This window comes from Penicillium mononematosum, assembly GCF_028829835.1.
Source record: "Penicillium mononematosum strain IBT 11891 chromosome Unknown utg000001l:1.0-4488741.0:1.0-4491989.0, whole genome shotgun sequence".
Lineage (NCBI taxonomy): Eukaryota > Fungi > Ascomycota > Eurotiomycetes > Eurotiales > Aspergillaceae > Penicillium > Penicillium mononematosum.
The window spans coordinates 2640440-2665544 of record NW_026643271.1 but is presented as its reverse complement, the minus strand read 5'-3'; the positions used below and the strand labels follow the sequence as shown (position 1 = coordinate 2665544).

At 48.6% G+C, this 25105-nt stretch overlaps 12 protein-coding genes across 12 annotated transcripts; 5 read left to right on the top strand and 7 right to left on the bottom strand.

Moving 5' to 3' along the window:
• Nucleotides 1-318: 318 nt before the first annotated feature.
• On the bottom strand, nt 319-1396 carry N7519_000985 (uncharacterized protein; the record flags this gene model as incomplete). Its single annotated transcript, XM_057287763.1, has 5 exons — nt 319-402; nt 474-565; nt 793-1126; nt 1191-1249; nt 1321-1396. 5 exons carry the CDS (start codon nt 1394-1396, stop codon nt 319-321), a joined length of 645 nt encoding a protein of 214 aa, XP_057153846.1.
• Nucleotides 1397-2228: 832 nt separating this feature from the next.
• On the top strand, nt 2229-3939 carry N7519_000984 (uncharacterized protein; the record flags this gene model as incomplete). The annotated part of the gene is made up of 4 exons (XM_057287762.1): nt 2229-2373; nt 2431-2944; nt 3001-3232; nt 3289-3939. The coding sequence occupies 4 exons, from the start codon at nt 2229-2231 to the stop codon at nt 3937-3939; spliced, it is 1542 nt and encodes a 513-aa protein (XP_057153845.1).
• A 338-nt stretch (nt 3940-4277) lies between these two features.
• On the top strand, nt 4278-5858 carry N7519_000983 (NAD(P)-dependent alcohol dehydrogenase; the record flags this gene model as incomplete). The annotated part of the gene is made up of 5 exons (XM_057287761.1): nt 4278-4297; nt 4612-4772; nt 4834-4963; nt 5014-5572; nt 5625-5858. 5 exons carry the CDS (start codon nt 4278-4280, stop codon nt 5856-5858), a joined length of 1104 nt encoding a protein of 367 aa, XP_057153844.1.
• Nucleotides 5859-6382: 524 nt separating this feature from the next.
• N7519_000982 (uncharacterized protein) lies at nt 6383-8332 on the bottom strand (the record flags this gene model as incomplete). Its single annotated transcript, XM_057287760.1, has 6 exons — nt 6383-6652; nt 6710-6801; nt 6858-6920; nt 6975-7040; nt 7089-8063; nt 8269-8332. The coding sequence occupies 6 exons, from the start codon at nt 8330-8332 to the stop codon at nt 6383-6385; spliced, it is 1530 nt and encodes a 509-aa protein (XP_057153843.1).
• Nucleotides 8333-9481: 1149 nt separating this feature from the next.
• N7519_000981 (uncharacterized protein) lies at nt 9482-10668 on the bottom strand (the record flags this gene model as incomplete). The annotated part of the gene is made up of 3 exons (XM_057287759.1): nt 9482-10081; nt 10155-10520; nt 10645-10668. 3 exons carry the CDS (start codon nt 10666-10668, stop codon nt 9482-9484), a joined length of 990 nt encoding a protein of 329 aa, XP_057153842.1.
• A 356-nt stretch (nt 10669-11024) lies between these two features.
• On the top strand, nt 11025-11939 carry N7519_000980 (uncharacterized protein; the record flags this gene model as incomplete). Its single annotated transcript, XM_057287758.1, has 3 exons — nt 11025-11102; nt 11165-11633; nt 11665-11939. 3 exons carry the CDS (start codon nt 11025-11027, stop codon nt 11937-11939), a joined length of 822 nt encoding a protein of 273 aa, XP_057153841.1.
• A 579-nt stretch (nt 11940-12518) lies between these two features.
• On the top strand, nt 12519-14185 carry N7519_000979 (putative F-box protein (Pof7); the record flags this gene model as incomplete). The annotated part of the gene is made up of 4 exons (XM_057287757.1): nt 12519-12899; nt 12956-13258; nt 13309-13573; nt 13623-14185. 4 exons carry the CDS (start codon nt 12519-12521, stop codon nt 14183-14185), a joined length of 1512 nt encoding a protein of 503 aa, XP_057153840.1.
• A 395-nt stretch (nt 14186-14580) lies between these two features.
• N7519_000978 (uncharacterized protein) lies at nt 14581-15974 on the bottom strand (the record flags this gene model as incomplete). Its single annotated transcript, XM_057287756.1, has 7 exons — nt 14581-14704; nt 14753-15033; nt 15090-15196; nt 15248-15452; nt 15508-15614; nt 15674-15852; nt 15928-15974. 7 exons carry the CDS (start codon nt 15972-15974, stop codon nt 14581-14583), a joined length of 1050 nt encoding a protein of 349 aa, XP_057153839.1.
• Nucleotides 15975-17026: 1052 nt separating this feature from the next.
• N7519_000977 (uncharacterized protein) lies at nt 17027-17794 on the bottom strand (the record flags this gene model as incomplete). The annotated part of the gene is made up of 1 exon (XM_057287755.1): nt 17027-17794. The coding sequence occupies one exon, from the start codon at nt 17792-17794 to the stop codon at nt 17027-17029; it is 768 nt and encodes a 255-aa protein (XP_057153838.1).
• Nucleotides 17795-18430: 636 nt separating this feature from the next.
• Nucleotides 18431-19645, bottom strand: N7519_000976 (uncharacterized protein; the record flags this gene model as incomplete). The annotated part of the gene is made up of 1 exon (XM_057287754.1): nt 18431-19645. One exon carries the CDS (start codon nt 19643-19645, stop codon nt 18431-18433), a length of 1215 nt encoding a protein of 404 aa, XP_057153837.1.
• A 1076-nt stretch (nt 19646-20721) lies between these two features.
• Nucleotides 20722-22242, top strand: N7519_000975 (uncharacterized protein; the record flags this gene model as incomplete). The annotated part of the gene is made up of 1 exon (XM_057287753.1): nt 20722-22242. The coding sequence occupies one exon, from the start codon at nt 20722-20724 to the stop codon at nt 22240-22242; it is 1521 nt and encodes a 506-aa protein (XP_057153836.1).
• A 1440-nt stretch (nt 22243-23682) lies between these two features.
• Nucleotides 23683-24405, bottom strand: N7519_000974 (B3/B4 domain-containing protein; the record flags this gene model as incomplete). The annotated part of the gene is made up of 1 exon (XM_057287752.1): nt 23683-24405. One exon carries the CDS (start codon nt 24403-24405, stop codon nt 23683-23685), a length of 723 nt encoding a protein of 240 aa, XP_057153835.1.
• Between the last annotated feature and the right edge of the window lie 700 nt (nt 24406-25105).

Sequence of the window (25105 nt, the reverse complement as noted above, 5' to 3'; positions counted from 1 at the left end):
GCCCAGCAGGTACATTCCAAGGTTACTCCCGAGGTTGCAACTCTGACCAGTCGCCATCTTACCCTAAAATATAGGTTTCACAACCGGAACCATATTACCCTAAGAACTGAAGTAAATCTATGGCATGGGATCCCGAGTAAGTCCATGAGGATGCCCAAATGGTGCCATTTGCACCAAGACAAATAAAAACCAAAAAAAGAGAAAGAAATGAATGACTACCTAGGTAGGTGAAAAATATATTCTCTATATGTCGTCCTAACCATCTGCCAGGTCCAAAAGCCATGCTATGTTGAGAGCAGTTGGCACCAGTGGTATCACCTATGGAAGGGTATAACCACCATCAATAACCAGATTCGCTCCTGTCATATAACTTGACGAATCCGAAGCGCAGAACACGTAGGCCTATATATTGTCTTGAAGTCAGCCTTTTTCGAGGCCCTAAGCAACCACTCAACCACTTCAAGATTGCCTACCCCTTTGAGTTCATACGTTGCTGCCATTCTGCGTGCGGGGACCATGCTGAGCCATCTCTCCCGCAGCTCTGGAGGATGATGATCCAGAATTTCTGTCGCCACAAAGCCAGGGGATATGCAATTCACCCGGCAAAAGTCTACCCATTCCACCGACAGACACCGGGCTAACTGCACCACTCCAGCTTTGGACGCATTGTACTATTCGTGAAGGCCTTCAGTACTTTTTATCTCGAATTATGTCACACCTTCTCGTCCTGCTCGTGAAGATCATACTTACAGCAGCTTGCTTTTGTGGAATATTGACCAAACTAGCGCTCACGGAGGCGGTAAAAAATGACGTTTCCGGACCCCTGTGTTTTGAACAATCTCGCAGCAGCCTGGGCGCTATAGAAAGCACCATCGAGATTCACTTTCATGATCTCTTGCCATTCCTCTGGCTTGTAATCCTCTGCTGAAATTGCCGTGGCAATGCCAGAATTGGCCACAAGGATATCTACCTTGCCAAAATCGCGTGCAATTTGTTGAATGGCCGCTTCAATATCTTTCTGGTCGGAAACGTTTGCTTTATATGCCGCGGCTGTGGTACCGTGGGCTTTCCCAATTTGGGATGCAATGCCCTCTGCATCTTTCGATGAATGATAAATGATCGCTACCTATAGTTTGAACCATCGATTAGAGATGGGCAGCTTAGGAACCCACCGCCTAAGAGCAACATACATTGGCCCCTGCCTCCGCCAGTGCATTTGAGATCTCTAGCCCAATACCACGAGAACCACCTGCAAATCCAAATGCTCTTATTAACTTCACAGTCATTTTATATTATGGGCGAGGGAAAATTCTTGGTCACCTGTTATAACAGCCACCTTGCCCTTCAGGCTGAAGGCTTCCATCACATGTTTGTTTGGCGGTTGATAAAGGACCATTGTGGTAATTTTCGGTCAAAATCGTCTTCTGTTCAAAAATTATGTGGAATTACTTTCTTGTCGTGTTTGCATGTGCTCTTAAACAGAAAAAAAAGGTAGGTTGGTTCATCGTGACAACGATATATATAATTTCGTTTGACAAACGAGCGCTGTAACGGACTGCAGATACCACAAAGGCCATTGGATAATTCAGACTTCTCCCGGTAAAAGGGCGGAGTTCAAAATCCGACTCAGATTTTGTGAAACCGAAGGTTCCCTGCGCAGAGCCGACTAGTCCGCCCGATCACCGTCAATGCAAGGTTGACGGAGCACAGTCCACGTCACTGGTCCCAGGCAGATATTGTTTCACATCCGGTGTTTTGCTGCATTATTCTCACAGTCCACTTATGATGACCGTCCATGAACTCCGCCTGTCCTGCAGGTATGGGATTTCTTAGCGCCGATATCATCGATTCCCCAATCCTCCAACAATCCCGAGCAACAAGTTTCCACATCTCTGCACTAGCTCCCCGAAACGGACGTCGTGGTCCGTTGACCGGACATAGGCATCCGCGCGGGGAAACCTTAAAGGTGAGGTGCACCATGTCGGCGTCATGTCGCAGCTATTAGCGCCATTACCCCACGGGGTTCGCTTTCCAAAGCCCCACAGTGATGTACCCCAGACCTACTCCACTTTCCATCCAAGGGTGAGGTCTTTGATAACATCATCGTGGCTACCCCTTTGTACTTTCCGAGTCATGGACAAGGGCGGATATATTAGATACGCTCTCCCAGCTATGACCATACTGGAGTTCTTATACTACTTCTTATGATTTTTCTATACTACAGCTAAATGAAGGACCAAGATATCGTCGGCAAGGCTCTGGCCTCTGTTCTACCTCAATATGACCGTCCCTGGTTCAGAGTACCTCATCTCTTGCAACTGAATCTCATTCTCATGATCCCATTGCTGTCGTCAGCCGTGGCTGGATATGATGGTAGGCTTTCTGCTGCCGCTTTTTCAAGAAGATAGCTAATAACCTGATCGTTTCTAGGGTCTCTCATGAACGGTCTTCAATCTATTGCTCAATGGAAAGAGTATTTTGGGAATCCCTCCGGTTCAGTACTCGGCATCGTCAATGCAGCACAGTCTATTGGCAGTGTTGTTTCATTACCCGTTGTAGGAATCCTATCCGACTACATGGGAAGACGCCTGACATTGCTGTCAGGTGCCATCGTAGTTGTGATCGCGTCCATTATCCAGGCTGCTTCGGTACAGTATGGAATGTTTGTCTTTTCTCGTGTGCTTGTTGGGGTTGGTTCCATGTTGGTCGTGCAGCCCTCCCCTATGCTGATTACCGAGCTTGCATACCCGACCCATCGAGGCAAGTACACTAGCGCCTTCTGGACTATGTACTACCTCGGTGCTATCCTGGCTTCTTGGGCTTCTTACGGTACGCAGAAGCATTTGAATACTTCAGAGTGGAGCTGGAGGGTTCCATCAATTATCCAAGCTGGGCTTCCCATTGTCCAGATATTGCTTTGGTGGTTGGTCCCTGAGTCACCCCGGTGAGTGTCATCTGTGCCACTGTCGATATAATATACACTGATGAAGGGCGTTTTAGCTGGTTAGTTGCAAAGGGACGGATACAGGAAGCCGAAGAGCTGCTCGCTCGATTCCATACTGCTGGAGATACATCACACCCTCTGATTCAATTCGAAATGAGTGAAATTGTCAGTACCATTGAGTTGGAAAGCCGAGCTGCGGAAACGAAATGGTCTACTTTGGTTAAGACCCCAGGTAACAGAAAACGGACTTTCATTGCAGTCTGCGTCGGTGCATTTGCCCAATGGAATGTAAGTTGAATTTCAAGCGCATAAGATGATGCACATAGGCTTATCTGGTAGTCCAGGGTGTTGCGGTCGTGTCATACTATCTCACCCTCGTTCTCGACACGGTTGGAATCAAAGACCCAGATACGCAGACCCTCATCAATGGCCTGCTACAGATCTTCAACTTTATTGCAGCGGGAGGTGCGGCTCTGCTTGTTGATCGACTTGGTCGCCGAACACTGTTCTTGTGGTCGGCAGCAGGCATGCTGGCTTCTTTCGTTATCTGGACTGCCTGCTCCGCCGTTTTCGACAGCACACAAGCCAACGCACTAGGGAAGACAGTGATTGCGTTCGTTTTCATCTTTTACTTCCACTACGACATTGCCTATACTCCACTGTTGCTCGGCTACCCCACCGAGATCTTCCCGTACTCCATCCGCAGCAAGGGTTTGACCGTTGAGCTGTTAAGCGTCTACAGTTCATTGATTGTACTGGCGTTTGTCAACCCGATCGCGCTTGATACTATCGGATGGCACTATTATATTTTCTTCTGCTGCTTTGATGTTCTGGTACTAGCTGTTACTTGGTTCGCATTTCCGGAGACAAAGGGCTATTCTCTTGAGGAGATTGCTCAGGTGTTTGACGGACCTTCACCCGCAACCATTGGAGTGATGTTCGATAAGGGACAGGAAATGGACGGGAAAGGGGAGCATGTCGAGCATGTCGGCTAGATGCTTGTAGTGCCACTCATTATATATATATTGTACATTAACCTATTTGAAATCAAAGTTTGAATATGCTGCAAGTGATAAATATATGTGTTGACCGGACACTCATCCCAAGCCAACCAACCTTCGATTGCTCCATCCAAATACTGAACAAATGCGCCTTTGCCACGACCTGGAATCAATTTCCATGCCGTTGAATGGCGGGGTCGCGATTACTACAGCAGAATCTGCTTTAAGCTTGAGATGCCCAAGGGCCATGCGTCCCATATCTGCACCTACCTGGTCACCAGGCCACCAAGCATTTGGTACGGAGGTCAAAGCCGAGGTCCATCTCATACCAAATGGACTTCTTCCGCCCGCAGTACTAAAGCAAGTTAGACGATTCATGCGCAATTTTAGGCCAGGGCGAACCCCCCCAACGGGGTCGCATGAATCTCAATGGCCGGAGTGGGCCATCCGGTGCGGAGTGTGTGGTCCGCATCCGCAGCGCCCGGCGGGGAAGTCACATAGTACCACAATGAAGAATAGAAAGCCCGTGGATTATTCTTAAACAGTGAGAGCTTCAGCCTCGACTTGATATAATCTGAGAATTGTAAGGACATTTCGTCTGTCAAAACGATATGAGTGTAAATATAGTCCACACCTCTATCAGAATCCGGACCTAACCATCTACAGGAAACAAACCGTTCCTTTTGTCCTACGGGCTGTGAAAGATGTGCTCCTCGAGGACAGGCCAGTTCCGTCGCTCAAAGACCCTTGGGATGTGCGAGTTCATGTGGCGCAGACTGGTATTTGCGGAAGTGACGTGCACTATTGGCAGCGAGGACGGATCGGAGGTAAATAAAAACCAGGCGGGATTCCAAGCGTGGGAACGCAACTTACGCTATTCGTGAATAGACTTCATCCTAAACTCGCCCATTGTCCTCGGCCACGAGAGCTCTGGCACCGTCGTCGAGGTCGGTTCTGCAGTCAAAAACCTTAAAGTGGGCGATAAGGTAGCAATCGAGCCTGGCGTGCCATGCAGACAGTATGTTTCGATTTGCAAAAACAGGAGATGTGTGGCTGACATCACCCCAGCTGCGATTACTGCCGCAGCGGATCTTACAACCTCTGCCCTGACACCGTCTTCGCTGCGACCCCTCCACACGACGGCACGCTCTCCAAGTATTATATCACCCAAGCAGATTACTGCTACCCGGTACCAGCACGTATGAACTTAGAAGAAGCTGCACTGGTGGAGCCAGTCGCGGTAGCAGTGCAGATCACCAAGGTCGGCAAGGTGAGGCCAAATCAGACCGTTGTGGTCTTCGGGTGCGGGCCCATCGGGTTGCTTTGCCAGGCTGTGTGCAAGGCATACTCGACAAAGAAGGTAATTGGAGTGGACATCAGCCAGTCACGGGCGGACTTCGCCAAGACATTCGGCGCAGACGATGTATTCGTCCCTCCCTCGAGACCGGAGGGAACAGACGATAGCGCATGGAACGAAGCGGTGGCAAGAATGATGAAGGAGCAGTTCAAACTAGGCGAAGGGCCTGATGTAGTTTTGGAGGCCACTGGAGCGCAGTCGTGCATTCAGACTGGAATCCACTTGACCAAGAAGGGCGGAACCTATGTGCAAGCAGGCATGGGACGCGAGGTGAGTTAGCATTCCTGCAATCCCGAAAGAACAAAACTGAGTTCCTAATCAGAATGTTATCTTTCCCATCACAACTGCGTGCATCCGCGACTTGCACATCCGAGGCTCTATTCGCTACACTGCCGGTTGCTATCCGACAGCCGTGGATCTGATCGCCAGCGGTAAAATTGATGTCAAGCGGCTGATCACGAATCGCTTCAAGTTCGAGCAAGCAGAGGAGGCTTTCGATCTCGTACGGCAGGGTAATGAAAGCGTTATCAAAGTAATCATCGAAGGTGTTCCTTGATAAACCAACATTATACGTGCCAAATATGGTGGAATCCATACCTACATCCAGTACTTGGTATTGAAGACAAAGGATAGATGCTCGAATAACGCAAACTAACTAATCAAATCTTGCATTGTCATTGTCAATGGGGCCATAGTGCCCAGTATTCCTTCATAGACACATGCTATATATCCGGAACAAGTGCCCGTTAACTCCGACTATTCTAGTTACGCATAACCCCCTAAGATCAAACTTACCATGCATGAGGAAAACACAGAACATATTCAGTGAAATTAGACCGAAAGAAAAGGTCATGATTGTAAAATTGTATATATATGGATAAATGAAAAATAAAGAAAGAAAAGAAAAGAAAATAACCAATGGGTCCGAAGTGAAAGTGAATGTAAGCTGTTCAGAGAAGAGGTATAGAAGAAAAGAATCGAAGTTTAGTCGGTGCGTGTGAGCTTCGTTTGAATGCAACTTGCATTTCTAATGAAGTACTGCGCTTGAAGCAGTAGCCACTGTACGAGAAGTCTTTGTATTTAGTGTCCCCGCATCGCATGATACTGTCGGTGGCTTCGTCTGCGGTGAGACGGGGTCGGGGTGGCAGACGACGATTGCGGCGTGGAAGATGAGGTGGTGGTGGGGTTTGACGAGGTGTGTTGTGTAGTTGAAGGAGTGGGTGTATATTTGACGGAAGAAATAGGAGAAGCCTTTCTGGTTGAAGTTGGGTGCTTCTTGCCAGCACCCAAGCTTACGGAACCGCCGGGACCAAAATTGAAACAAGACGGTGACATTGGCGCCGTGACCTCCTGTACGGAAGTTAGTAGTCATTTCACGGATCTATTCGCAGACTTAAAATGACATACCGCAATTGTCTTCTCCATCACAGGGTCTTCAGGTGTATCAACCTCCGCAATATCCACGTTAAGGCTGACTCCAGCCCTTGGGTGAGACAGGCCTTGGTGCCTAACTTCGTTAGGGAATACCCAAACCCATTGTTGAGAATTAACTTACCACCAGCCGCAATGTGAGCACCAAGATCGGCTCCCAGATTGACATCGACTCCCAGGCCCTTATCTAGACGACATTAGTACATTGGAGTGATGGACTCATGTTGAGCAAATGACCCACCGGTAGAGACTGCTATATTGGCCCCGAGATAGGGTTTCAGATTGACACCGGCTTCATAGCCCTGGTCTAGATGGTGTTAGCACGTCCAAAAAGTGCTGGAACTGTTATACATACCAAGGATTGACGCAGAAAATTGAACCTCCGCTTTGGTGTAAATCTCAGCTCCGGCCTCAATTTTAGCATCGATCTTCATCGGTTGAGTCTCAACTTGAGGAGTCCAGCCCCCAGCGGACACATCCGGAGCCAGAAAATCAATTTCGAGCTCTGCAGAATCCTCCAGACTGAGAGTCACCCCGGATGAAATGCCTGCGGAACCTCTGACAGGACCAATTTGATATCCAAAGCTGAAGACAACTTCCGGCCCAAGCTCAAGAACACCCCCTGGGATTGAGATACCCTGGACAGGGATGCTTACGAGCTCGAACTCGTCGGAGATCTCATTTGTGATGTTTCCACTCAGTCCTAGGCGTGGCGTCAAGCTTGCAGAGACGCCATTGGGCGAGAGTGTTATGGAGGCAGACTCGGGGGTGCCATAGCTTGTCTTGATGTGGACACCAAAATCAAACGATCCTTTTGTTTCACACTCCTCACAGGAAATGTCCACGGAGAGATCGCCGCCGGGAATAGGTATCGATTGGCTGAGGGGTATTTTATGGTTGAAGCTTAGGGAAGCCTCCGAGTCCCAGTCTCGCCTGCTTGTGGATGATTCTGGAGCCTTGCCCACCGTGATCTCGTAGTTACGGAAGAGTCGTTTCCAGTCCGATGCCACGCCACTCAACTTGGCCTTTAGCGATGGCTTGTCGAACGCAATTGATGAGACGATAAATGGTGTCCTGTGAGAGTTCCAGCTACACTGCTTACTACCCATCACAAGGATCAGTTTACGATCATCGTCATCATTGACCCATTGCCATCCACGCTGAGTGTATCCGAATGCACGAGTGTCTTCAAACTCCACGACCATGCCGTTATCGGTACAGTCAACGGATTTCAGCAGGTGTCGGAACTTCTCCATAGAGACGATGTTCGCTTCGTCGTCGCCGACGTCGACTGTGAGGTTCGCCAGGGTCTTATGACCATTCTGAGAAGCTGTTGTGCAATGTTAGTTAACTTGTCATGACTGGATGAACATTATATACCCAGGGGAAAGAAACTGTACCGCTCCAGTAGTAAGAGTCTTTGCTCAGTCGATCAAAAACAGAATAGGCAGCATCTTCGTTCGATGTGTCTCCTCTCTCGAGGAGGGGGTTGATGACCCCAGGGGCGTCTGTATCTTCAAAAACAATCGACAAACCTTGCTGAGCCAGAAGAGACAGGATCAGGCTGGAAGACAGCCAGAATCGCCGGATATTCACCATCATGAGTGTGAGGATGAAGTCTGCTTCCTGATACAACGGTTTCCAAGGCCCAGCCACGAGTGAGAGCCGCTACTGATCTGTTTTGTTCGAGAAACTAGGTTGCGGCTCCCGCGACTTATACTTATGTTGTGAAGGTGACAGTCATCTTCGTTCCGGTGATCGTCGTCTTCAACCCGCTGAGGATATTTCCCTATTGGACTTCTCCCAATTCATGACATGAGAAGCCATTCTTGGCGAGATCGAATCCATACTTCTGTCGCCAATGATAGGGCTCAATGCCTCAAATCTTGGCAGGGCAGAGGCTAAGACGCGGCACCGTTCGTGTTCTTATGCAGGTCGGCCTCGGGCTCCACTTTTTGGGGCTGTTCATTCAGCGATCATGTCCATTTGAAGATAACGAGTGTTTCCAAAGTTTGTTATCGCTCATCATAATCTTACAATTCGTATTGAGCCATCTGTTAACTGAAAGAAGATGGTTCTCGCGAGGGTCAACTCAATTTAAAATGTTCACTTCCACGTCTGTTTTATTATTAGTACACCTCCCCATAACCTGTGGACATTCAACCGGCCCAGGACAACCCAGCCCGTGGAGGCCTCGGACCTCCAAAGCTAAAAACGTTGACCTGTCACTGGTTAATCCGTATAAATTTATAGTAATTTTTGGTTATATAAGTGTAAAGCATTTCTTTCGTAGTTTAGCGCAGTGGTGGTTAAACCGATTGACTTAGCATGTGTAGGATATATCTTTATAACATGAGCAGAGAAGTGCTGAACAGTCCGTGCACGATCTCTACAGATCCTAATATGGACCTGACATGCCCACGGCTAGCGGGATGCTTAGTTGTCGTCTAGGATTTAAATAGGTTGAGGCTTGATTTTCTATAGGGTAACCTATTTTCGCTCAACACTCGCACCCCTACCCACCCTCACTACGATTTCGACAGCAGACCCCCGATTTTGTCCTCCCTCTTGGACATGTGAGACTGCGTACATTATCAATCCCTGGTTGTAGGGGCCACAGTAGAGAGTGCTAGGCATTACACATATGAGTGAAATGCATTTTATTAATCAAGCCATCCATTTGGTCATCGCAATCATCACCTGTGTAGGTCCTATAAAAATTCCTTAAAATATCTGCCGCTCTTCCTTTTACCGGCATGTGTATCCTCCATCGACGACGATATCCGATCCTGTTGTGTAGGTACTGGCGTCACTTGCAAGGTACAGATAGACACCCTTCAGCTCGCGTGGGTCAGCATCCCGTTTGAGTGGTGTGAGGTTATACCATTCCTCCTTCATCTCAAATGGACAACCTCCACTAATGGGTGTGTCGATATAACCAGGACTGACGGAGTTAACGCGGGCAAACCCAGCCCATTCCACAGCGAGCGACTTAGCCAGGTGGATAACTCCTGCCTTGCAAGCGTTGTAGCAAGCCTTTTTATGGTTAGCCGAGTTCTCCTTCCTTCCAAGTACCGAAATATAATAGCTAACCTGCTGCTGGGGAACATTTGCTGCGTGGCCCGACATGGACGCCGTGAAGATCATGTTACCTGACCCTTGTTTCCGGAAGATCGCACCAGCAACGCGGGCGCAGTAGTATGCACCCGAGAAATCCACATCCACCACCCGGTGCCAGTCTTCCAAGTTATCGTCCAAAGCGCCTGCTTTTGATGGGATGCCCGCGTTCGCAACCATGACATCCAGCCGGCCAAAGTCACGCACCACAGCGTCAGTTGCTGCTTGAACCTGCATACGTTCAAGTCAGTATCACTGCCTTATGAATCGGGTCGGAAGTAGAATTGGAAGTAGAACGACACACCTCGTCGAAGTTTTGCACAGAGCACTTGTACGCCTTTGCCTTGACACCAAAGTCTTTCTCCAGTGACGCTGCTAATTGCTCGCCTTGCGAAGACTTGTGAAACCAAATAGCAATGTTGGCACCGGCTTCCGCCAGGCCACGAGCAATCTGGTAGCCAATTCCACCAGTGCCACCTGTGATGATCACTACCTTGCCATGCATTTGGAACATTTTGAAAACGCTGTCCGACAATGTCGGATTAGGCCGCCGGATGCTTTCTTGCGAGACCATGTTGAACGTAGTTTCCGGGGCGGTAGCTCCTGAGAGACAAAGAACCTTGACAGTTGTGAAGGCAGGATTGCAGGGCATAAGGCGTTTTATACTGTACTTTACTCGGGCGCCATCGTCATTTCATTCATTTCATATATCCATCGATGCGAGGACCTCGGTATGTACCTGGCCACCTTCGCTGTGCAACGCAAACGGATGTCCGCGCAGCGCACCCACTTACAACGATGTAGGTCCACTGAGGCATGTTTGTTCGGTACCTCTAAAACTTCAGACTATCCGAGTAACCCCATGGGCGGACATTGCAGTCCGCCGGGCGGACGTAGTGGTCCGGGGAGGGGTTGTCAAAGCCTAAACTGCACTTCCCCATCTATCGGCAGCGAACCGAGCGAAAAATCTCCATGGGGCACTACTGGCCTTGCGGTGAGCCGAATCTCACGTGTGGTGCCATCTGCACGAGTCATTTCTGAGATTTCTGTCGCCACTGGCACTATACGTGCACGGCAGCCACATAGATCTGACATTCTCGGAGGACTGTCGGCCGATAATGTGCTACCAAGCCATCTTGTAGACTAATCATTTGTCCTACAAAAGGGAGCGGGCATGGATAATCTGACTACGTCCTTTTTCAAGTTAGTTGTATTTAACAACAACACTGCTTTCTTGGTAAACTCCCCAATTGTGAGTTCCAACTCATATCGAAGGTACGGATCTGCTGAATATATTGGTATATTTGCGCTAAGAGCGAGATATTTATGAAATGCAAAGTTGTTTTAGACCCCCATCGTACATCACTACAATTCCACCGCTCTCGTTTAATGGATGAAATATATACGCGAGTGGCTAAGTCCATCCATGGCCTTTCTTTGGCCCAGGGGGGAAAGCGATTCCTGGTGGCCATAGCCGGGATTCCAGGGTCAGGAAAGACCACGTTAGCTAAGGCGGTCGTGGAACGACTGAATGAGATGAACGGATCTGTCTGTCACCATGCAATGTGTATCCCAATGGATGGCTTTCACCTGCCTCGAGTTGCGTTGGACCAGTTTTCCAACCGAGAGCAAGCTTACGCTCGACGAGGTGCCCCGTGGACATTTGATGTGGCAGGGTTCACGGAATACGTACAGAGTCTGCGGATATGGGCTGACGGCAATTCGGCAAAGATTCTCTATGCGCCATCCTTCGATCACAAGCAGAAAGATCCGGTATCCGACAGTATTGTCCTTTCCCCCCGAGACATCCATAGTGATTGTCGAGGGAAACTATCTGCTCTTTGATGAACCATCTTGGCGAGATGTGGCCCCTCTATTTGACTATCGGCTGTTTGTTGACGCGGACTTAGAAGTCGCTAGAGAGCGAGTGGCAAAACGACACGTTCAGGCAGGAATTGAGCCAAACATTGAAAGTGGATTTCGTCGGGTGGACGAAAATGATTATTTGAATGCGCGGGCTATTTATGGGAAGCGCTTGAAGGCAGATTTGGTCATTTGTAGCATCGATGAAACTAAGATTTCCGGTTAGCGCACAAGCTAATACATAGAGCAATAACACAGATTTCCAATTCCATTAATTTGTTGTGTTGCCGTTGAGATCAATTGCGCATGTTGGGGACAACACAATCTCAGGCTCGAAATTCGCGCTGTGCCTCATATTGGTGTCGATAGCCAAGCAGCCGATTATTGACGTTGCGAGGCTCGAGGCTCCCACCCCGGCTCTTACGCCTCCCAAGGGTAATAGGATAGTCGGGTAATTTCAGCTAGATGTGTCGAATTCTTGGACAGCTTTTGCATGCCCCTATCTCGAGAATGTGATACAACCGTCAAGCGCATGAGACAGGACCTTCGTGGTCAGGTAAGGGACCAGGCTAATGGATGACATACAAATTGTTTTCAACAATTTATAATTTGAAGAACTATGCCCGATGTTAAAAGATGAAATAGCGATATAACGAAGAATTCTGTAAAAGACGAAGCCGAGTTCCAATGTGAGGTCATAGCTTGAAAAAGCCGGGGATGCCAAGCCACCCGAGATGGGCGTGTCATGGCCTTAGGTGAGAAATGTGTGGATGAGACAAGACTCCCTTCCTACCACCAACTCGCCATGGACGACAACGACGAACTCGAGTCGTTCCGCCAACAGTGGCGCGAGGAGGTCACTCGTCGATCAAAACCCAAGGCTACCGCTCCTACTCCTACGACTCCAGCTGCGACTGCCCCGCCACCCGCTCGTCTTCCGCCCACACGCCATGAGGCCTCTCACCGCAAAGCGATCGAAGAGGAGGGTCCCCCGTTGGCTTCCTTTGACCCCGATGAGATCGCCCAACAAGTTGGCCAGCTGAGCGTGGAACCACTCGAAGATGACTTCTCACGCCGAGAGGTAGCAGAACCAACGTCTGCGTTGGAGCACTTTGAACGAGCGGTCGAGAAGGAGGCCGAAGGCAACCTGGGTGACAGTCTTTCACATTACCGAAAGGCGTATAGGGTGAGTTTTGATCGCTACTTACCGCAATTACGATACCAATGCTCATTTCTGTGCAGCTAGATTCGTCTGTCGATAAGTCTTACCGGAATAAGCACTATGCCCATGTATGGAAGAGGCCAAATCAGCCCGCACCCACCACCCATGCCGCTGTGACCCAACAGACCGAAGAGAGCCCGACTCTCCCGACACCTGAGCTCATTGCGTCGTTTGCGCACGTGCCAATATCACCGGTAGAGCCCATCGTCGAAAACACACCACCGCCCCCTTGCCCAATTGCCACCGTGCCATCGGAAGTGCTAGTTGAGATTCTGCGACATGTGGCAATGGATGACCCATCAGCCTTCGGTCGGACGGCATTGGTGTGTAAGCGGATGGCCTACCATTTCGCTCATGAGCAACATATCTGGAGACGCATCTGTCAAAGCCGGGAATTTGGCTTCCAGGAATGCATTATGACTTTGCGTGCGACCTGCATGGCGAACCGATCTATACCCTTGCTCCGCGATACACTCCGTTTCCCAAGGACGGGCCTGTGGAGATCCCTCCGCCGCTGTCTTCGTGGAGCCAAGTGTTCCAGACCCTCCCTCGGATTCGTTTCACGGGCATCTACATCAGCACGGTCAACTACACTCGGGCTGGTGCTGCATCTGCGTACTCCAATTTGTCGTGGAACAGTCCCATTCATATCGTGACTTACTACCGCTACCTGCGGTTCTACCCCAGATGGCTCGGTAATCTCGCTGCTCACTTCAACGGAGCCAGTCGATGTGGTTCCTCACATCAGCAAGGAAAATGTGATGGCGGCGCGCACCCCAGCACACCGGAAGCATCAACGGCGTGCTTCTGATGCGGGTCATACACTCTCTGGCGCAACTGATTCCGTGCCACCTCTCGCCATGAATACATTGAAGCATGGCCTTCGGGGTCGGTGGCGTTTGGCTTCACCCGTTGACATATCTGAAATTTCAGAAGCCCCCGCCGAAATCTGGAAGCCCGGCTCAGCGTCCGACCAGAAATCGCTGCTTTCGGATGAGCGAGATCTCCTCATTGAAACAGAGGGTGTAGATCCCAAGTATGTTTACACGATGCATCTATCGCTACGTTCATCGACCGTACCGAAATCTTCTCAAGTTGGACCGGCTCCTCCCAACCCATCCAAGAACACCAAGCTAGCGTGGAAGGGTTTCTGGAGTTACAACAGACTCACGGACGACTGGGGCGAGTTCGGCCTTCGCAATGACCGGGCATATGTGTTCCGACGCGTACGCGGCTGGGGCCTGGATTGATACTATGCACGCATGATTGACGACTTGTACATAATGATCTAAATATACACATACATAAAAAAAGAGTGAATCAGGTTTCGGTCTATTAGAAATATGTCTCATGAATTCCTTACCCATTCATTTCTTTTTTGTAAAGGTTAACCTAAGTGCTTAGTTACGAAAACAAGACGATACTTATCAAGTCCATCAAATATTAAATTGAGAGAATAATTGTATACATTACATGGGGTTTTCATTCGTCCAAGTCTGCAAGTACAAGCCTTGTCTTAATGATAAGCTATACGATGTCTCACGAAGACCTCTCGAGAATGTTTTTTTCGTTGGATCGACGGCGATAACAAAGTGCACCACAAGACCTCGGTGACCTTAGTGCTATATACTTCGCGTCTAATAATCTAACCCCTCAGCTCTCCAAGCATGGCTGCTATTTCGGCATCGAAGTGGTTCAAAAAATCATCCAATCCTCGGAGCGTGCTCCAACCAAGTCGGTTCCGAGCGAAGTCAGCACGAGCCCTCGAACTACACGAAATGTTAGCTTATTGTTCCATTACAAAGAGATTTACTTACTTTGATGCCAGGGTGATCTCTGCAAGACTCTCATTCCCTCCTGTAATTTCCGCAGCTGCTTCTTTGAGGCTTATTGACTTCACTTCGTTCGTCGCCAGTAGACCACTCTTTTGCATAGTATCGGCGATACCCTGACTAACCTGGAGCCATGTATGCTCACCACTTTCAACGAAGAAGATAGCCTCTGGGCCGGAGGGAAGCCATGTCTTTTGCTCAATCACAGCACGGAAGAGAAGACCATAGAAAGCAGAAAGATCGGCAATGTGAACATGATTCCAAATCTATGAATTGTACTGCGTCAGTAAGTAGGTACCACAGATATGGGTATCATACGTACGCCCTTGCCATTTTCAATCACGGCTGCAAATCCGCGCTTCCGGGCCAAGCGCGCAAGGTTAGGTACCTGTTGACTCAACGTCGCAAATGGACCATCGCCTTGTCCGTCTGCTGGGTGTCAGCATAAGGATCACTTTCAGTAGTATTGGTTCCGCGTACAGATTGTGGGAGGGACGACAATGTACGTCTTGACACCAAGGCGCAAGCCTGTCTCAACAACTGTAACATCGGTGACACGTTGCCCGTAGCGCTCAGGGTGGTTCTTCTCCATCTCAAATATGTTATCTTTCTCATCAGACCAGATTTTCTGGTCCTGCGGCGTGCCGGTGTAGGGATGATCACCCAGAATTGAGGTGCCCGAAGTCTAAACTTTCCATCAGTTTGTCCGTAAGTCTATACCACAGGATAGACAAGCTCACATGAATGAGATAAGATTCCTTGCCCGTTGCCTTCTGTCTAAGTGCTAAACCTTCGATCAGCGCCTTGGCAGAACGGTCATGGGACGCAGATGCTGCGTTGATCACAACTGGGAAGGCATTGTCAGCAGATTGAGCAGAAATTTTTAAAGATATAGAATATCAGTACGATCGTGTTGGGAAGCTGCATTTATGCAAGCCTCCAGGTCATCTAGGCCATCAAACAGGATCGGCTTCACCCCCAGAGAGTCGAGCTTGGCCGCCTGTTCTGGACGACGGATCAATGCGGAAATGCTCAATTTGGACGCCTCCGGAAATCGCAGTAGCTCAGCAAGAATTGAGCCCCCGCTGGTAAAATCTAGGTCAGCTGATTGCAAGAAACTTGTTGGACGGAAACGATACTACAACATAGACTTCACGTACATGTATCCGGTTGCACCGAGAATAAGAACTTGTGTCTTACTGGTCATTTTTCTTATTCAGTGGAAGTGTTTAGATGAATGAAGGTCTGTCAATGAGCCGTAATTAGGGCACTCTGTCCAACTTATAGTTTTTCGTCATTTTCTCATCCACAACGTAAGGTTACAATGAGGACGTCGATTATTAATTCACCCGAAGTTGACGATAAGAAAGAAACTCGCCGGATGAGCAATCACTTTTTGGCAGGAAATTCTGTCTATATCACAGGAAAGATTACATTTAAAACTTGAAATTCGAAGGTTGGACCTTCCTCACCTTTCGTTCAGCGGATTGCTAATCAAGTAGGACCGCGCTCGCAACCTTGGAAGTTTCTAGGGCTTACGGCAGTGTATAGCCGCCAGTGCGCCATATGTTACTTTTTCATATTGAGTTTTGACTGTCATGCCGCCAGTTTACCATTACCTACAAATTGGGGGCTAACGGTTAATCCCTACAATATCGACTTCCATAGGGTCAATTTCCATAATATCCCAATTCCTATAATAAGAGTAATTGGCCGCTTATACGGCTCTAGTCTTATTGGTCTTCTTAGGTAGTCTTCTCCGATAGTCTTTTTAGTGGTCTTTTTAGTGGTCTTTTTTATAGGCTTTTTTGGTGGTCTCCTTAGACAGTCTCTCTAGATATCTAGTTATATAGATATATTCTCTGCCTCCTTGATTCATTTGGTGGATAGTAAAAAAGGGCTAAAAAAAGGGTTCAATTATAAAAGGGAAGTTTCCTATATATAACCTTGGTATCTCAAACTCTACAATATCTCAATTTCTATAGTGTCAATTTCTATCAACGTCTATAGTCAATTAAATACAAATGGACTAGTTTTATGAAATGTTCTGCTAGCAAAATACGATATGGCGCATTGGTAACTATACACTGCCGTATAGGGCTATCACGACCTCGGACAACAAACATTGGAAGTTAACGTCGGCCACCCTGCTAAGGCCTTAATGATGATCATGAATACATTAAAGGAATAAAGCCAGGAGGATGTCAATTTCCCGATATAAGCGATGTATCGAGTAAAGGAGTCAAGGTAGTGAAGTGTCTATGTTACAGGCTTTCCTTTGGCTAAAATATCCACCTGGTCCTGTAGAAATTGCAAAGTCGCTCTGGTTTCCATCCCTTTCTCCAGAATGTACTTTGAACAACCGGCGCTAAATTCAATTCTCCCAACCTGAGGCGCTAATGTGATACGCCAAGCCAACAAAAACCCCGCCACATTCCAAGCCACCTCCTCGGAAGTGGTTAGGAAAACATCAGCATAATAATTTTGAGTCTTATCGCGTCTTTCGCTGAAGTTATCCGTGTACGTGTCTACCCACGCATTGAATAACTCCAAGACGGATGAAGGGAATGTAGACAGTACCTCTCCAGCCTCTAACATACAGTCCCCTTCCTCAGGCCTAAGGTCATCGGGATCCCGCCAGATGAAAGCCGTGCCATAATCAGCAAAGATACGATAGTGCCGCGGAGGTTCAGTTGATGTAGATGGCCCGGTCGACAGAGGGGTTGCAAATGACTTAGTCGATAGAGATGGTTCAGATGAAACGGTCAACAGAGGTGTAGATGGCTCGTGAGCTGACATTTCGACAATGGATGGTTCTGACTGGCGTTGCTCTTCCAGTATATTCGTGATCTTCAAAACAAAGTCAAAGTTGGTTTCCACCAGGACAAAGTCTTTTTCAGACTCGGAAAGAGGCTTTTCAGCAAGGCTACGCCATGAATCGCCGAGATTCCTGGCAGCCTTTATGTATCGTTGAGACTGCGATTGACTGCAAAATACCGCCAGAGGTTCGAGAAGGCCAGAAGCCATGGTTGCGGAAGATGGTGTTGCGAGATAGAACGAGATATTAAGCGGAAAGAACTGTCGGTGCAGAAGAGTGGCGTGATAGAATATGGTATAGAAACGGGAGATGGTCGAGTTATAACACGCGCTTCGCAGAGCAAGTTGGAATACCCCCGGGCCCGGCCCACGGATCCTTGCTGTCAATTAGTAAGTTTCAGATGAGCGGGGCCCCTGAAACGCCCTAAGTATTCGGAAACACTCAGTCGAACAGTGGGCGCTTAATCGGAGGTCTAGTGGTGGATAGATGGCGAGAAGAAGCTTGACAGTCTTGACGTCGTACGATCATATCTTCGCCCCGTATCCTGTCCAATGGGGGCCATTTACTTTGGTAATGACTAGTATGTAGCCATCCGGGGATTTCGGTGAACGGTAGAATTTATATGTCAGTTGGACTGCTATATTGTGACGATATTGTGAAGCTTTTTTGATCATCCTACACTGTTACTCTCGGTTTAAAAATGTATGAGCCAAGTAACTTGAAGACCTAGAGTAATGCTAGATCGGTGCCATCCAGCCCATCCATGGTATATGGTTATAGTAAAATAGAAACAATATTTCCGTCTAATTACAACCATGGTGGTCCCCAAAGTCGGCAGCAATAGATCAACGCAGGTTTCTGAGGAACTGGTGGAACCGTCGAGGAATAGATGGGCGTGGACCAGGGGAGGATGTCCGTTCCGCGACTAAATGGTAAGCCTGCAAAGCATTGGTTTGGAATGCATGTGTGCCACCCCACAAGAACAATCGAAAGACACGATAATTCTGCTCTCCCCAACCCGCGATTAGATCGTCTTTAGCCAAGTCTAGACGCTTTGCCCATTCCAGCATGGTGAGCTCGTAGTCCCGAGTCTCATTGGCAACATCCAATACCGCAAATCCATGGTATAAAAACTCCGCAAGAACGTCCTGAAGAGTCATAAAAGTATGTGTCCCACGCCAAATATAGTCTCTGGTAAAAGAGCTAACAGCAAACTTCTCAACAGCCGCCGAGCCGTCCAGATACATGCGACCACCTGGTTTGAGCACATCCCACATCCTGCGTGTAAAACGACGATAATTGGGGATGTGTTCTATCAGCCCCAAATTGACAACATGGTCGTATGGCTCCTCCGGTACATGGTTAAGGAAGTCCTGCAGGAAGACCTGACCAGGGAGATTATTGTCCTCTATAACACGTTGGATATAGCGAGCACCATTGGGTGCGAGGGTCAACGTAGTGACATGCACGCCTCGAGTACCACAATACTGCGTCACACCACCCCATCCACCACCAATATCCAGTAGCCTCATGCCTGGTTTTAGATCGAGAGCAGCAAACATGGTCTCCATTTTGTGCTCAGAGGCCTCTTCGAGCGTCTCGTCAGGTTGTTGAAATAAACCCTGCGAATAGAACCGGAACCGTTTGTCGAGAAATGTGAGATAGAACCCATCATCAAGCCCATAGTGATCACCGATAGCCTGGGCGTTCATCTTGGTCGCCGTTCGGATGAAGTCGTATACGAATTGGAACTTCTGTCGCAGGGGCACTTTCTCCTGTAAATTCTGGCGGGCGTTGAAGAGGGCGCCGAAATCACCATCCACCTCGATATCGCCGGCTAGATAGGCTCGGCCAACGCCCATTTCTGTCATCGGTGTGCGGAGGGCACGCTCCGAGCGGAAGATGACTCGATAGACCGGTTCCCCGATGCCGACGGGTATAACTGCGCCATTGGGCAGCTGAATTTCTCCGGGCGTCTTCAATCCTGCTAGGAGTGCGGCGATACCTGTGCGTGGTAGACTGTTGCGGGATAGGCTGTTCCGGGATACTGCTACCGCCATCGCTGGATTGAAGATAGTGTTCGATTTTTTGCAATACTTCTGGTAGTGATGTATAGACCCTGGGGGATGAGGTTGGGTATGTCGAAGACTAGATTTGAAATATCAAGGGCAGCCGTCACAGTGTCTAAAAGCAAATACCAGGCAGATTTGACATGTCGCTTTTATTACAACTGTATGCACGACAACCTGCATTAGCAGCTCACGGAATCAGCCAATTCGCTCAATGCCTCACGAGCGATAGCATCTGCAGGTCCGTTGCGTCACATTCGTAACGCTCCTGGCAAATTAAAACCAAAGACACGGATCTACCATGCATTGTTGTGGGGGAAGTGGTATCTGTGCTTCAGCTGCGGCTGAGACGCACATGGAAAGAGATTTAATTAGGCTTCGGCAGTGCAGATCATACTCTGTGGGAAGCTGAACATGATACATATCTTGATCCATTCACAGAATAAAAAGGAAATATATACCCCGGGGGGGGGGGGTTTCTAGTCTAGACAATTAAACCACTTAGGCCAATTAAGTACCTGCTCGTCCCTGTCACCCATCAATTGATAGTTATTAAAAATTCATTCTAAGTCCATTGATGCAATTGATTTCACAAGTCCTCGATCACAAGCGTCCGGCCTCTCCAGTCCAACTAGCTGGCTTATATTTGTAGCGTATGAAGAGTTCCACCGGTGCCGTGTCATCGTGCTCGAAGCTCCACAGTTGGGAATACAGTAGAACCAAATTTTCTCCATCAAATGACGCCTGAATGATTCTTCCGTGCTGTCCGCCCATATAAGAGAGAACTAATAACTATCCATAGGTAGAGATAGGGGGGTTAGTACGATCTAAGAATATCACGCGTTACTTACTGGAAGGATAGGATATTTCCGAAGGGCGGTATATGCTCCCCTGAAAGCCGGGCCTGTATTCTGCCACGCTGCAAAGCAGGTGATGTTGGTGCCTGCCGGGCGGTGGGCACCCTATATTCCTCGTTTCAGTTTGCCCTCAAATTTTAAATAATAAAAAGAATCGAATAAAGCTCATCTTCAGCTAAGATAGAGCCCTGAGAAAGGAAAAGAAGGAGGATGCCGTCGTTGCTTGGCCTTCCCCTGGAACTCCTGGTGCAGATCGTACAAGAAACAATCCCGGTGGATTTCGAAGCCACTGCCCTCTCTTGTAAGACTCTCTTTGCTGCCAGCACTCCTTTTCGAGCGCAATATGCTACACGGCGGAAACGGTTTCGAAACTTCACATTTTCGCGAAAATCCGAAGAAAAACCACAAGGGGCAGAAGAATCTGACTCTGGCGAATATTGGGATGAGATTACCCAGGAAACAGGCATCCGCATCATGAGCACGCGGGAACTGTTGGAACATATCGCTCTGGACCACTCTGTGGCGCAATACATACAATCTATTGACCTCAGGGGGTCCGTAGGTGTAGATGAAGAGGAAGAGGAAGATGTGATAAACTTCCTGGAAGCTGAGGTACCTGAGACTCTAAGGAACTTCGTCCTTACGTCGCCCTTCATCGAAGCCGTGAGGGGAGATGTCGACGATTGGATTAAAGGAATCCGATGGTCCATGATACATGCAGATGTCTTCCTCCTGACCTTGTTATCGCAAGTACGAAAGGTGGCTCTACACCCACGGTGGGATGAACTGGATCCTCTTGGTACACATGACATGTGGCCGGGGACGAATGAACCTCTTTGGGCTGCACTCAAACTGATTACCCACCGGGCCAATCGCCCTGCGGAATTTCCGGACGCGCCATTATCCCTGCTCTCCGCCGTGCAGCCATCTCGTGATATCGGCTATGATGAGAAGTCCCCGTTGACACCATTTGTGCCATTCCTGGCAATCAATTCCGTGTCTGAAGTCTCCCTACGCAGTTGCATCTTGAAGGATGACGGGTACACTGGGATAGCGTTTGACCCAATGGTTGGATGTTATAGCACGAACCTACGAAAACTGACTTTGGAGTCAAGTGTCGCTGGCCCGGAGGAGCTGTCACAGTTACTCAAGCGAATTCCAAACCTGGAGATATTTGAGTTTTCGCACGAAACCAAGTGGCATGGCTGTGGCTATAACTGGAACATTGGTGCATTTCTGGACACGGTGCAGATTGTCTGCGCAGGGACACTCAGGGAATTGTCGGTGACAGTACTTAATAACTGGGGTAATAAGGGAGCCACACTGATGGATATGACTCGTTTTCAGAAATTGGCTGTTCTTGAATTGGACGTTGACATGCTGTGCGGTCCCGCATATGATCCCTCGATGAGAGATTTGGAATGGGATGAATTTGAGTCTGTTGGCAGTCCGGCCTGGCCTAGACTGACTGATATGTTGCCCGCATCCATTGAAAGGTTCAGCTTGTATCTCAACACATTTGATGGCGATCATCTGAGGTGCATCTCCTATTTAATTGAGGGCCTTTCAGATGTTCGGGCCACAAGGCTGCCCCATCTGAACAAACTATGCCTTTTTGTGCGTATGGATTCAGACTCGGTGATTCCGGACGTGGCACTAAAGGAATTAAATGCTGCGAAGAGCAGTGGATTTTCAATTCTGAAGCTTGGAACGTCCACCTCCATTTTATAAATGTCTTTTTTCCATCATTATGAGACGATGGTTATTATTGGCTTTGTACATAAAGATCCGGATCTCCCCGTGTACAATATTTGCACTGAAGACCGTTTGGGCATACAGCTGTTCGTTGATTTGGACAAAATATCGACACCGCAACAAAGCTCATTGAAGGTAAACGTTGGTTGGAAGAGAATACTTGCATGTGGACGGCGGCACAGTGAACACCCACTGCGATGCCTTTTGAAATATCGTTGTCGATATCATTGCGATGCCCTTTTGGATCCCGTGTTAGGATATTCGGTCGTAACTTAGGCATTAATGCACATGTGGGTTGGAAGACACAATTCCTGCGAAATTTCCTTTTGGCTATAAAACACTTGGATGCCCGGGTGCCTACCTAGGTAGAAGTGTTTATATAGGTAATAGGTATAGTTCCAAATCGGGTAGGTACGACCAGGAGTAGGCCCAATCCATGCATATACCCAGTGATCTCCTTGGGAAGTTCTCTCAGCCCCTCTACTTTCATCCACCTTTCACTTTTGCTTCATCGGATCTCTACCTAGGTAAAGTGCTCCCACTGTCCCTTGCCCAACAATGCTCCTCCTGTATGGAACCTTCTCCACTTGCTTGTCAGCTAGGTACTAACTTGGGTTTACTTAGTCGGGACGGCGGAGCGGATAACGTTTCAACCCTTTGGTCACCCATTGGCCCTGCAATCTGTTCCTTCCACCTATAACGAAATACAACCGCATGAAATCGGGACTCGCTGGTCAAGTATCCTCCCGCTACAACCCCATATCCGTCACCACGTAAGATCTGCGCTCGGTCACTCGCAAAAGGCAACGGACGCTAGAGTAACCAAGCAGTACATTCGGGGTATCCAAGAGGACTTCTGGTCGCTACATGCATTATACCATAACAGGGATATTCGCGCTCCGACGACTCCGGCAACCCCGTTCGGGTCACGAAGCCTGCAACCCGAGGAGGTCACACAATTCATACGACGAATTATATGAACGTACCAAATTCATATCAACGGGTGGTTGCATGACGGATGATCATGCAGTCCAGGCGAGAGTAGAGGATACCCCAGCAAACCAACCCCGAGATCCCTGTCGCCGATACGACCCAGGTGCTTGCTAACCTGGCGTCTTGATTGGTGGCCATGGACGCCGGGTTAGTCGTTCCGGCCCCCAGAACATGTACCCGGTGCCGATAACAAACCAGTCTTGATATCCGTCAAATGCAAACGACTAATTTCTATAAAGGTCAAGTGGGGAACAGATGAGAGACAACTGCACCGTCTATGACATTTTGTCTATCTACCGGTACTCTACCTAAGAGTCTTAAATGAATCCTCCTACCTCTCACAATGTTGACCACACATATAGGGCACTGATATTTTTATTGGCAGGCGGATCCCGCTCCAGACAGACAGTCATCAAGGAGAGATCAAGCCGAAGGGCCAATAACTCGGCGCGCTGTTTGCACCTCAGGCGATAGACGTTTCAAAGCCGAATCGAGCTCGTCGGCAGCTTGAGCCAGAACATCGTCGGTCAGCGGCTCTAGTGCATCTAGGATGAATAAAACGCGCGAGGTATCATCGGTCAAGGCGGTCCGCGGGCCCTGTCTCCAATTCCACCGACGGCAAGTAATGCCACTATTGTCACACCAAACAGGCTCCCCTGGAGATGCAAGTTCCGTTTGAGGCTCCCCGCCAGAAAAAGTTTCGAACTTCTCAGTACCCGTGGCGCGGACTAGGAAAGGCGATCCATCGTATTTGTCGAGGTCCTCGCCTCCAAATGGGATCTGATACTTGACGGAGATAGCATTGTAGATGTCGGTGAGCCGGTTGACTCGCGGCAAGCCATCCTGCGCGCGACGGGTCAGAGCCTCGAGGCTGTTGCGGGTTTTTTGTGGCTTTGCTCCAAAGGCTTTGTAGGCTTCGCGCCATGCAGCGATGTGTGGAAGTTCGGTAACAGGGCAATTGGAGAGCTTGTCCTTGACGGAATTTTCAGCCTCCCTCAAGAGGGCCTCGCTAAAATCATCACTTGGGCCTGGAGGAATACCCTCTACCACCATCAAGAGGGCGCGATAATCTGGGCGCAACTGGAAGATTTCCGGAGCTACATGTGCAGCCTGCAGTAACTTTTGTGCCACCTGTGTCCCGCCCATGACTGAGAATGAAGTAAAGACGCTGGGGATGTTCGTAGTTGTGGCGAATTGGGTGTAAGAGACTAACGTAGATGAGGAAATATTGCAATAATTTAAAGAGAATAAAGCAAAAAGAGCGTGAAGCGTAGCCTAATATACCTACACTAATTGTGGGGCAGGTCCTGAGGCGAACCAACTAGTATCCCTCCTTAATGTAGCCTTATTTTCCATAGGCAAAGATTGATTGTATGGATTCTCACAGCACGTTAGCCCCTCTCCGTTCAATTTCCTAAGGTGGGAAATAGTGGACACAATGTTGTTATAACAATATGGCTTCAGGGCTTTTGTGGCAATCGTGACTTCCCGAATGGGTAGTTGATGGAGTGGGTCGATCAAAACTAAATACCGGTATCCGATTGGTTGCCTTTTTTGCACCTTATTTGGTTCCATGGTTCGACCAGGTAATGACCGTGGCCGTGATGGATCGCTGTCTGGCTGTAAAGCATCACTCATCCATGCGACTGCCCGCATAATCCTTAAATATTGACCACTTCCCTTCACAATAATACTCAACATATCCTCGGAATAAGCATTCATTCAATTAATTATCCATCCATCTCATCGTTAATTAGTCGTATAGTACTATTAGCTATTACCAAGGACTTGTCTTTTCCATCCAAAAGCTCTTCCTCTTTTTCAACCCTTCCACGATAGAGTACAA